Source organism: Rhincodon typus, chromosome 5 (genome assembly GCF_021869965.1).
Source record: "Rhincodon typus isolate 14 chromosome 5, sRhiTyp1.1, whole genome shotgun sequence".
Lineage (NCBI taxonomy): Eukaryota > Metazoa > Chordata > Chondrichthyes > Orectolobiformes > Rhincodontidae > Rhincodon > Rhincodon typus.
Genome location: NC_063336.1, coordinates 20,588,369 through 20,601,485, shown reverse-complemented (window position 1 = coordinate 20,601,485; position 13,117 = coordinate 20,588,369). Strand labels below are relative to the sequence as shown.

The following is a 13,117-nucleotide window of genomic DNA, read 5'->3' as shown; positions in this document are numbered from 1 at the left end:
AGAATCAAGTGTGCCCGTTTATCATGGAACGAACACATTAAAAGTAATCAGCTGTGAGGTACAAATGTTCTCTTTATCCCACTCTCCCTCCCAGCGTTTGGCATTGCACTGTCAATACGTAGATCTTCACAAGTACCACCCTCCACTTGAAAAGCCAAGGAGCTAAAACATCTCAAATTTTAATCAGATGTTGACAACAGTAATGAACTAGTCACTGTTCCTATTATTAAGACCTGAATAAAGCCATGTTACTTTTGTGTGAAAAGAAAACTCTGAAGATTTATACAATTTTGCTTTATCTGGCTAATAGATCTGCCTGTATTTTCACAGGAACCCACTGGGGTCAGGATTTTGTGAACTTGTTATAAGAAGGTTTAAGTTGACAGCTGCCCTGAGCCAGTGTGAGCACTGAGGGTCTGAATTCCACCTGAAATAAGCGTGAGATTTGCATCAGCTGTTTATACAAGTTTTGATTTGAATCTCTCACGTTATGCCTCAATGCAAAATTCCATTGCTTAACAATTGAGTTTTTATTCGAAAAATCCCATTGGAGTTTCAAGCTCCCTGCAGTTTATATCTCTGCAGTTGCTATGGTGCTGTTTCAAATTTATGACTTTGGATTCATTTTAGCATCAGCTGGAAAGAGTTTCTGAATTGAAGGGACTTTCAAAACAACGTGAGGAATCATGCAAAAATTATTCTACATCTATAATTGTGCTAGTTTTAAGAGGCTTTTTTGCTCTCAAGCTTATAACTCACATATCAGCAAATATAAACAAGTGCAATCAGAGCAATTGAGTGCTGTTCTGAAATATTCTTGCTTTAAGAAAATATTAAGAATGATATCTTTGGCTCAGTTTTTCCACTGCCTGAACAATGGGCAGTGGCAAGTCATTTGGGAAAATGTAGCGAGTTCGAGAAAATGAGATTCTCTACATTGAAAATGAAGTGGGAATTTCCACAATGGTTTGAATGGTATGGTGATTATCTAGCTAGTGAATAGCAAGAGGCCTATTTGCATGCAATTGTTTTATTAGTACCTGATCTCACCTCATTTATATGCAGCATCCTATTCTTCAAAATGGTGGAGTGAAACTAGATTGACAATTCCCAAAATGAAACTCAGATCAGGTCTTTCCACTCACCAGTGACACCTCCACACCCCCAGCAATTGGGCAGCAGTTCCCAGGAATGCTGGTTCATTCCATGGGCAGCAACCACCTGCATCCTTCATCTATGGAGGCTGGCATTGGACATGCACCAGCCTCATCAAGGCACATCTCAAGCTCGCTCAGAATTCTTCATTCCAATGCTGCACTTTGGAGTGTACCAAGACCTTACATAGAATCATAGAATCCCTACAGTGTGGAAACAGGCCCTTTGGCCCAACAAGTCCACCGACCCTCAGAGCATCTGACCCAGACCCATCCCCCTATAACCCACCTAATCTACACATCCCTCAACACTACGGGCAATTTTCCATGGCCAATCTATCTAACCTGCACATCTTTGGGCTGTGGGAGGCCCACACAGACACGGGGAGAACATGCAAACTCCACACAGACAGTCGCCCGAGGCTGGAATCAAACCCGGCTATGAGGCAGCAGTGTTAACCACTGAGCTACCATGCTGCCCCATTGCAAAGTGTCCATCTCATGCATCAGAACAGGGTGCATCTTGGGGTTCCTCACTTGGTCTCTTTGTGCTTACTCGTTCTGCAGCTACTTGGAAGCTCACTGCTTCTTTGCCTTACATTGCGTTTTGTTTTTGTGCTTTGCTAGCTTGTTCAGAACGTGAAGAATCACAGTACATCTGCCTTCTGCTGTCAAATGCTGACACAAAGCCCAGCAGGTTGTCAGGAGTGATCAGTCAAGTGGACAGACATGTTGCTGTACAGCATCATACTATATCAATGTTACACTGACTCCATGTGCCAGCAGTTAATGCTGTAAATTGACGGCATGTGCTTCAGCCGAATGATCATGTTTCAAGGTCGAAGGAAAGTAGGGCTTGGTCAAGTCAAGGGGGACTATCGTCATTCAGAGGGTCTTGTCACAGTGAGTTCTGGGCACTATTCAATCTCAGTCCATTTAGACATGCTCAGTCAGCCACTTGGCGCGGGCAGGCTTAGGGCTTCAGTATTACTGCAGTGCAACCAGTCCAGGGATTTGTAGGGAGTCATTGGGAGCTTCAGGAATATCAGTCAGGGTTCCAGTCACACGCACACACTCTGGAACTGTCCATCCAGGGTCGCAGTCACTCCTGGGGGTCTGCTCACTGAGTGTCAAAGAGAGGTAATCACGCACTGCTGTGCTAGAGAGGGTAAGGAAGTCCATTGTGGGGATTGCAGGCAAAATGCTGGGATGCAGAGGGGATGAAGGGTCTAGACCCAAAACGTCAGCTTTCCTGCTCCTCTGATGCTGCTTGGCCTGCTGTGTTCATCCAGCTCTACACCTTGTTATCTCAGTAATTGGTTAGGTTTAGGATGGGAATGTATGGAAGGTCAGAGCAGAGAGTTCAAGGCAGTAAACATGAAGGTTCTGGGTGGTTGTGGGGGAGTTGGTGGGGGTTGCCTTAATTGCCAGACTGAGTGCCAGCTGAGTGCAACCCGCATTGCCTTCAATTTTCATCCATAATGCCCACTTGAAATGAAAAAGGCTGCAAACACGCCCAGAGTGGGCAACGTACATAGGGTTACAATAAGACCGTAAAACATAGGAGCAGAAGTAGGTCATTCGGCCCATCAAGGTCACTCCTCCATTCAATGAGATCGTGGCTGATCTGAAATCCTCAACTCCACGTTCCTGGCTTTTCCCTATAACCCTTGATTCCCTTACTAATTAAAAATCTGTCTGTCTCAGCCTTGAATATACTTAATGACCCAGCCTCAACAGACCCCTGTGGTAATGAACTCCACAGATTCACTACCTGGTGAGAAAAGAAATTCTACCTAAACTCTGTCTTAACCTCTCCTCCTAAGGCAGTCTGTCCACACCAGGCATCAATCTCATGCCTGGACTGCCACCAATGGCCAGTATTTCTTTCCTTAGAAAGAGAGACAAAAACTGTTCACTGTATTCCAGCTATGGCCTAACTAATGCCTTGTATTATTTCTGCAGATGCTCCCTATTTTTATACACCACTCCCTTTGAAATAAAGGCCAACTTGCTTTTCCTATAACCCTGTGAACTTGGATGGTACTTACGTGGTTCTTTTGACCATTGTGTTTGAATCAGCTTCTGCTTCCCCTTTCGGCAGCACTGTTTCTGATCACTCCAGTTCACTGTATTCAAAAAGTCTGTTCATCATTTTCAATTAGTTTACATATCACATTGTATCTGTGTTCACTGACTGATCGTTCTGTCCATGTAAGTACGTTCTCACAGTATCAAAACAATTCATGATTTTAAAATCTCAATCAAATCTCCTAACCTCCTTTGCACAAAGGAAATCAAGCCCATCCTCTTCAGTCCCTCACTGTAACTGAACTCTCACATCAATCTCATATAAGCCAATTCCCAGGCCTGGAAATCCTTTCTCAAAAGTTGCGCTGAATTGAACACATCTGCCCATTTCACCAGTCTGTCCACCTCTTACTGAAGTCTGATACTACTCTTGTCAATATTTATGCGTTTCTGAGTTTTGTGCCACATGCAAACTTTCAAATTTTGCCCTGTTTTGGCTCATTATATCAAAAAAGGCAATGATCCTTAAACCAACCACTATATACTTCTCTCTAGTCTGAGAAACTGCCATTGATCACTTCTTGTCATTCTTAGTCATTGTATTTATGTTGCCACTTCCTCTTTAATCCCATTGATTTTACTTTTGTTTGTTTGTCCATTATGTGGTTTATAATAAGCCTCATTTTCCACTTTATTTTAATCTCTAATCATTCAGGAAGCCATAGCTTTGAATGTTCCTCCAGGCCCACTTATGAGAGGTTCCTGCTCTATAATCAAACATGAGATCAGCAAACTTCCTCCATTAGTTAATAAGATCACTCAGTTTAGCGGTAGCAGTCTCACCCCTGACCCATAACAGTATGGATCCAAGTCCCACATCAGGACTGACAGAGATTGCTTGGTTAAAAAGTTATGTTGAATCCCTGTCTGCTGTTTCAGATGAAAATGCTGTGGGTGACTTTTAAAAGGGACTGAGGGTTCTTATGTAACAACCAAAATCTGGACTAAATTCCTCAATTCACTGATTTCAGACAGGATACCCCAAAACTGTTAAGCTTTGAGTGAGGACAGATGAACTGTCTCCCCTTCTTTAATCCCCCACCCCTACAATGTTCATTTAAAAAGGATCCTTTCCCTTGTGAAGACTTCTAGACCCAAATAAGCTTGTGTTTTAAAAGGAGCCCGTTTAACCAATTCATAAAAAGAGTTTATTCATGAATGAATGCAAGAACACAACACATAGATTATAAATAAGAGGTGAGGCCAAAAGATAACATTAAAAAATACACATCGGTCTCTGAATTGTTTATGAAGAGGATGTTGCAGGTTTCCAGCCCCATTGGCGTTGGATGTTGAATGGTCAGTTTTATGATCCCCGATTCTGCTGACTGAGATTCTGTAGTTCTGATTCCTTTTGACTGTGATTGTGTTCCAGTTTTCAGGGTGAAAGAGAGTCTTTTTGTTGTCCTGTTTCCTTTTTACATACTTGCAGCACTCGGAGTGAGAAAGGATCTTCTTTTACCTGCAACACAGGAGTCACTCTTCCCCTGTGACCTGCATAGCATGTTAACGCTCAAACCAAGCGTGGTCCACGCCAAGACTTTTTGTGCTATCAGTCTATTCCAGTAGAGTCAAAACTGGCTTTTTAACCATTGTCCTGTGTACCCTGCAGATTGAAAAAACACAAAGTTTGCCTGTAGTTTGAGACATAATTTGCAGAGTTTTCCTTGCTGTCGAGCATGTGAACGCTCGTTTATCTTTGTAGCCGCAACAGATCACCATCCAGTCTGTTTCAACTTGCCTCCTCCCCTCCCCTCCCCTCCCAAATGAAGGGCCATTGTTTGAAGTTCCCTTTACAGATGTAAGTTTGACATTCTGTGGATTTCTCTCTCCAGGCAGCTACTTACACAATTTACATTGCAGCCATTTTCGGTTGCATCAATTCACATTAAAATAAATACATTTTAGAATTACACATGAATATTTGTCCAAAATACTTCGAGGTCTGACCCTTGGCCATGACACTCTTCACATCCTGGCTAACACACAACCACCACAAGACATCTTAAATTGAACCATTGAAATTTGCAGTACAATATTGGGACATTCGGCCCGTTACATCATCCAGCTCTCAGCTGAAGGAGTTCAAAATCAATCATGCAGCTTATGACCTTTCCAATATCTCTGCATCTTCCTCTCTTTCAATCATTTATCCACTTTTTCCTTAAAGAAAGTACTAGATCATTTCAGGCCTTATTTGAATGGTGGTTTGGGCTGAAAAGCCAAATAGTTATGCCTGCTCCTGTGTCTTATGTTCTGTTCAATTGCTCCCTGTACAAAGCATTCACTTCCAATCCCTATATTAAAATATTTTTCCCAATCTTTCTCACTAACAGCATTAGTTTTAAATTGATATCACCCCCTTCACTGACTCTGCAGCCATAGAAAGTAGTTTTTCTTTCCATATTCTCCTGTCTAAACTTCTTTTTAGATTGTGGCCCTTCATCTCAGTGTTGGATACAATATTGGCTTTGTTGCTTTCATAAACGTAAATGCAATTTAAGCTATTTCACTATATGTGAAGCACTTATTGAAAAACATTAAGGTAGATAAGTTCCCCCAAGGAAGGAGATTGTTGGAGCCTTGACAGAGATTTCTGTATCCTCTTTAACCACAGGCAAAGTCCCAGACAACTGGAGATTAGCCAATGTTGTTCCTTTATTTAAGAAGGGCAAATGGGATAATCAAGGAAAGTATAAGCCAGTGAGCCTTACATCAGTGATAGAGAAATTAATGGAGAAGATTCTTAAGAACAAGATTTACTCGCATTTGGAAAAGAGTGGACTTTTTAGGGATAGTCAGCCTGCTTTGTGCAGAAGAGGACTTGTCTCACAAATTCAATTTGAGCTTTCTGAGGAAGCAATAAAGATTATTGATGAGGGTAAGGCAGTTAACGTTGTCTACATGGACTTTACTAAAGCATTTGACAAGGTTCCTTGTGGTAGGCTGGTCCAGGAGATTAAGACAATTGAGATTCACAGTGAGTTGATAAATTAGATTCAAAATTGGCTTGGTCTAGACCTGGGTTCGATTGCAGCCTTGGGTAACTGTGTGCGGTTTTCACATTCTCCCTGTGTCTGTGTGGGTTTTGTCCGGGTGCTGTAGTTTCCTAACACAGTCCAAAGATGTGCAAGTTAGGTGGATTGACCATGCTAAATTGCCCTGTAGTGTCCAGGGATGTGCAGGTTAGTTGGGTGAGCCATGGGATATGGGAGGGGAGGTGGTTACCGGGATAGGATTGGGCGTTGGGTCTGAGTGGGATGTTGCTCAGGGTGGGGGGGTGGTCAGTGTGGACTCGATGGGCAGAATGGCCTCTTTCTACACTGTAGGGATTCTATCATTCAATGATAGAAGACAGAGGGTAATTGTCCCACAAGGATCAGCGCTAGGACTTCTTGTTTGTAATATATGTAAATGATTTGGATGAAAATGTAGGTGGTCAGAGTAGTAAGTTTGCAGATGACACAAAAATTGGTGGAGTTGTGGATAGTGAGAAAGGTTATCAAAAGATACAGCAGGATATGGATCAGTTGGAAAGTTGGGCAGATGTGACGTGATGAATTTTGGGAGGTCAAATGCAAGAGGACAGTATACAGTAAATGGCAGGTTACTTAGGAGCGTTGATGTACGCAGGGATTTTGGGATGCAAGTCCATAATTCCCTGAAAGTGGCAACACAAATGGACAAGATGGTAAAGAAGGCATATGGCTCTGTCTCCCTTGTCAGTTGGGGCACTGAGTATAGAAGTTGGCAAGTCATGTTGCAGTTTGTATAAAACTTTAGTTAGGCCACAGTTGAAGTACTGTGTGCAGTTCTGGTAAGCCACACTACAGGAAGAATGAGGAGGCTTTGGAGATGGTCCAAAAGAGGTTACAAGGATGTTGCCTGGATTGGAGTGTATTAGCTGTAAGGAGAGGTTGGGCAAACTTTGACTGTTTGTTTTTGCTAGAGCATCGGAGGATGAGGGGTGACCTGATGGAAGAATATAAAATTATGAGAGGCATGAATAGGGTGGATAGTTGGAGTCTCTCTCCCAGAATATAATGTCAAATAGTAGGGGACATAGATTTAAAGTGAGAGTGGGTAGGTTTAAAGAAGATGTGCGAGGCAAGTTTTTTTATGTAAGGGCAGTAGGTGCCTCGAACATGCTGCCAGGGAGGTGGTAGAAGCTGATACATTGGCAAAGTTTAAGAGGCATTTAGGCAGACACATGAACAGGCAGGGAATAGAGGGATATGGACTTTGTGCAGGCAGATGGGATTACTTTGGAATGGCATCACAGTCGGCACAGACATGATGGGCCGAAAGGCCTGTTCCTGTGCTGTATTGTTCTATGTTCTATGTACTTCTAAATTATTTCTATTATTTTTAGGTGGGTGAAACACTACCAACTCTTATTCATAAATTAAACATTTCCTGACAGTTACAGAGAAGGCAAGTTATTTATTGTCCTAAATGTTACATTAAGAAATAGAAATGTGAATATTGCTTTGTCACCGATGTTGGTGAATGTCCACCCTGAGATTGGGCTCTCCAGTACCCACACTCCACATTGACCTCTGATATGTCTCACAGCTGAGCTTGTCCATATATGTACATGGGTCACGATGACTATACAGGTATCAGTTTCAGTAATGTTCAAATCAGAAACTGATGCTCGTCACTTCACTGTCTGCAGAAAGCCATAGCATCAACATAAGCTCTGGTAATAAGCAGCCATAGTCATAACTTTAACTGTTGCTCTGAAAGGTCTTCCTTTCTTTTTATCCTGAGGGAGGTACACGTTGCTGATCTCTGATCGTTTTCTCTGAAGCAAATCAATTGATGTTTCATAGGGTCCAATTTAAACACTTGAAAGTCATGACAGTAGTATAATGCCTGTTCTGTCCTCAAAATATACGGAGCTGTGCAGTTTGTTACTAGTCATTATCTCCTCATTCAATACTATCTCCACTGGGTATTAATCCAGCTTAGTACGTAGCTGCTACTAGCGTTGAAAGCCTGCTTTCGTAGGAAGATTTGCGGCTTATTTATATCCTTATAACTGTGGAAGAGCTTGAAGTTCCTCAGTTCTAGCTCCTTCAGAAGGCTGTACCAATACCGAACAACATCGGTATCGTTTCCACTAATCTCAAACCCGGGCCAGTGTAAATGGATTGCAAAAACTAATTGTCCAATTTCTTCAATGACATTCTCCAGTATTAAGTTTTCCAGAATCTTCCACTCTGCACTCTCAATGTCTGCCTTGAGCACATCAATCTAGGAAGAGAAAACAGATTTGATGGGACACAGGTTCTGAAATCACTGCTGCACACACGATCAAGCAATAAAACAGTGTTTAGGCCTGTTTAATGACCTTAAGAAACTGGAGCACAGAGATGTCAGTTTTCTAATGACAAGACCAGATTTTCCATCTACTGGACTTAAAACCACACCTGGTACATTGAAGAAAAGCAATGGAATCCCCCCTAATACATCAGCCAACAGTTAGTTATCCCTCAATCAACATTATAACCACTTTGCAACATCCTTAGTGAATAAATTGTGACAGCCTTTCACCATAGAAAAATCATAATTTCATATAAATGTATACGAAATCCGTAAATGCTTTTATGAATGGTTGACAGGAATGTTTAAGAGTTTGCAAAAATTGTAAAGGGATCAATTGGGATTTTTGTGAATAGGAGATACTGGTCCGTGTGGCCTGGTGACTCTGAACTTGGAAGCAGTGCCAACAAAAAGGAAATAAAGAGACAAAAGTGCAATCAGATAAGAAAAGACAGAAAAGGAGTTATTACTGTAAAGAAGATAGAGTTGGAAGGAAAAGGGTGGTAAGCAGACAGTTCCAGACACAAAGAGAAAACAGATAGAGACAGAAAAAGGAACATGCTGAATTCCTGTGAGAAGAAGAAACAAATCTTCAGGAGGGGGTCACGCAAAAAAGGAAGCAAGAGCTCTTGGAGGTAATGTGTGAGCTCGCTAAAGAGATCTAAAACCTGGAATGCTATACGGATAACTCAGAAATGCTAAAGAGCTGGGTTATTTTCCAGAAGTGGCCTAATGATGATCTGGATTGCTGTTGCTCAGTTAAAAAGATTTCTTGAAAGCTACAACAACAGAACTGTCACAAACTGGGGAGAGAAGGTTTATAGAAGTATGCCTTACTAATGATAACTGTTTCCATGAAAATAGGAGATGAAAGCTGTTGTCGGATATGACCCCTGACCTACTCTGAGTGAATGAAGAAAAGCATATTGTAGAGCTGTGCAGTTACATGTTGACGGTGAGAAATGCTAGTCTTGTGCTTGTGTTGCATTTGTCGTTATTGTGTTGACTATAAGGAGTGAAATTGCTTTTTTTTATTTCAAATATTATTTGCCTGTTAATTCATGTGTAATTTACTAACCAAGTTACTTACTTGCCTAGAATCCAGCAGGTTAGCTATTTATTTCTGTGTCTTTAATGACTGATATCGATGCTGATAAATTGAATGCTTCTCCACCTTTGATGCCCTCTGCTCCCTCCCTCAGTTTTACCCCAGCCACTAGCTTGTCTCCAATTTATAGTATCGGCTACAGCAGCGTCTTCCATTCTCTGCACTGGCCAATGTTCTGCCTCTCTGACTGACAATACACATTCTGGACAGTTTTGTGCTTCCTCCACACATTCCACAGCGAGTGCCAGCAGCAAGCAGAGGTCAGACATCCACCTAATCACCTGAACTGGATTCAAGTACAGGCCCCAGGCATGGAATAGTAGTATTGTAGCCACACTAGGACTCATTAACACAGCAATTTAAAAAAATTAAAACTGAAAGAACTGCGGATGGTGTAAATCAGGAACAAAAGCAGAAGTCGCTGGAAAAGCTCAGCAGGTCTGGCAGCATCTGTGAAGAAAAGTCAGAGTAACGTTTCAGGTCTACTGACCCTTCCTCTGAGGAAGGGTCACCGGACCCAAAACATTAACTATGATTTTTCTTCACAGATGCTGCCAGACCTGCTGAGCTTTTCCAGCGACTTCTGCTTTTGTTTCCAATTTTTTAAAAAATTGTTTTATATCAAAACACGGATTAGTTAGTTCGCTTCACCATTTAAAAAGACTTTTAGCTTTATTTCTTTATTGGTCTACTTGATACTAGAAAGACCTGTAATGTTTAACTTTTAACTTTGTTCTCTATTTCTTTCTACCTTATTCTTATGATACTGTACCTATGCACGTTGTACCTAAGATGGCACTGCGTCTGGGGACATTAAACACTTCTCACTGTTCCTCTGAACTTGAGTACTCATGACAATAAAGTCTAAATCTAAATCAAAAAAAAAATCTAAATCACATCAAATCATGTCAGTTTGGTGGATGATAATGGGAAAGTTTCTTGGTGGCCTTGGAATCTTTCCTGATGATTGGTTTAGCTTGTTGTCTTACCAGCCTAATTCTGGCTGACTCATTTTTATTCTGACTTACCTAAAATGTGTCAGGAACTGGTAGATTCACAGAGATTAAGCTAGAAATTCAGTGACATAAAGCACCCCCACCCCCACCATCTCCACGTTTTGATTCGAGCACATTGGTCCCTGTTTTGTAACCTCGGTCCTAGGTTCATCTCCAAAGTTACGCACCTCCTGCACACAGCCCAATGACCCACTTCCAGACAAGTGTTGATGCCACTTTGCATTAGCCTCAGAGAGTATGCAGCAGCCTCACGTCTGCAGCCTGATGCTGGAGCCAATTACAGCAGGAGATTGGCAAAGTCATCGGCTGACAGTGAAACAAACCGGGGTTCCAAACCATGAGAAATACATCAATACTACTGTACTCTACAATATCTGGCTGAATACAAAGGAAGAAATATTCTGTGAAGAAAGAGCTTACATTGTCTGAAGTCTCCATGACACCCTCTTCCCTCTCATGCTCTGCCAATGTTGTAGGGTGAGAAATCAGGTCCAAAAAGATATCAGCGACAGTGACCCACCCAAATTTTAGCAGAGTCAATGTTTACAGTGGTCCGGGCCACGAGCTAGGCAGGAGACCTGTGCTAATGCCAACCCACTAACCAAACTCATGTAAACAAGATCAGACAAATTGGTGTGATTTCCCACTTCATGGGAAAGGAGAAATGTTGGTAAGGCTTCCCTGGAGAGATTTCCCCACCATCTCTGCAATTGGGAACTGGGAAAGAGGTTCCATGAGCAGCTTCCTCCACTTGCCAGCAATAAAGGCCCTTAAATTGTCAATTAATGTTCACTTAATGTCCTCAACTTGCCACCTCCCTGATCATTTGTCTCCCTGTGGGCAAGTCAGGTAGCTGAGCCCAGACTGGGAAACCAGGGTGACCTGTCTGCTGTATCGGGATGGCAGGATGTCACGTGTGATATGCCACAGGGGTCAGGGCTGGGGCCTCAGTCCTTTACAATGTATATCAATGATTTGGATAAACGTACTGAAGGAATGGGAGCAAAATTTGCTGATGACACAAAGACTGGTCGGAATAAATGTCAATAGTTTTAATGTACAAAAGCCCATCAATTTTGAAAATTTCAAGTGTGCCAGCATCAAGAACCTCTTGAGACCAAATTTCAGATCTCCACTCAATTTTGTGTGAAAGGCTGCTTCCTAATTTGGCTTCTGAAAAGCCAAATTTGAAGACTGTACCACTCAGGCACCAGAGGAAGTAATTTCTTTATATCTTCCCAAGCAAATCCTTTGATCATTTACACAATTAGGTCAGCCCTCAACCTTCTAGACTTTGGGGAATAGAAGTTTAAAATAGCAGAACCATCTCATGTGATAGGGTTTAAAATAACAATCGTCACTGAAGCCAGGAAATCAATTTGAAAGAGTGTTTACCGTGAAAGAACAACTTGGCACTTTGAGTCAAACATGTACACACATCTGTACAAACAACAGAAAGGAACAGAATAAGTCACCAGCAGTAACTGCCTCTTCTGTACCAATGTCCACTAACTGAATGTTATTTGCATGTAATATAATGAAATTTTGAGGTCTATTTCCCAAAGAGAAAGTTGTTTATAATCCCTTCCATTTGCAATCTAGAGGTATGTCTGAAAAAACCCGAAATACATTAAGACTGAACTTCATGGGAAGATCTGGGACCAGACCACCTACTCAATAACACAGGGCTCTCAAACCCCATCAAACACTGAAGCACTGTACAACATCCAGGCAGGACTGACTGAAGTGAAGTCTCTAATTAACAAGAGCTCAAAGTTGGAATAAACATGCATATTGAAACAGGCAGAGAGTTGCAAATGATATTGAATCATCTTCAGTGGCGTTATGATTTACCCTCAATCTCCCTTGAATTTTAAAGTTAATTTTAAAATGGACTGAGGGCAAACACATAATCAATTAAAATGAACTTGCTGGTCTCCATCCTTGCCAGGGGTTGGTTATGGAAATAAGTAATGGTAAGTCCATTGCATTTGTGTCTGCATGGGATGTTGTCATGGAAACAGGAATATTTGCATTTCCCAGAACAACAAGAGCATGCACAATGATGAACTCGGTCAGGCTCAATCAGTGGAGCAGGCTTGCCCCATAGGAAATCAGAAACTGCATTCTTTTAACTATCAGTTAGCCTCAGTTTTTTAAATTCATTCATCCACTGACTTGGCCAATGTTTGTTGGCCATTCTCAAGGTGGTGCAGTCGTGTTGTGTGAATACACCCGTGGTGCTGTAAGGGAGAGAATCCCAGAGCTTTGAACGAGCAACACCAAAGGAACGGCAATATCTTCCCATGTCAGGCTGATGTGTGGTTTAGACAGTAATGTCCAGGTGGTGGTTGTCTGCACCTCCTGTCCTCCGGTCCAGGAACTCCCTACCTATGTCCGTGACACCACCCACGCCCTCC

At 41.9% G+C, this 13,117-nt stretch overlaps 1 protein-coding gene across 2 annotated transcripts in view; it reads right to left on the bottom strand.

Annotated features, from left to right (window-relative positions):
• Positions 1-7,623: 7,623 nt before the first annotated feature.
• LOC109914625 (probable methyltransferase-like protein 24) overlaps positions 7,624-13,117 on the bottom strand; it is a 152,113-nt gene continuing 146,619 nt past the window's right edge. For both annotated transcript variants that reach the window (XM_048596810.1, XM_020514235.2), the window contains exon 5: positions 7,624-8,504. In XM_048596810.1, the coding sequence (XP_048452767.1) occupies positions 8,190-8,504 (315 nt within the window). In that variant the 3' untranslated portion in view covers positions 7,624-8,189. The remainder of the gene's footprint in view (positions 8,505-13,117) is intronic.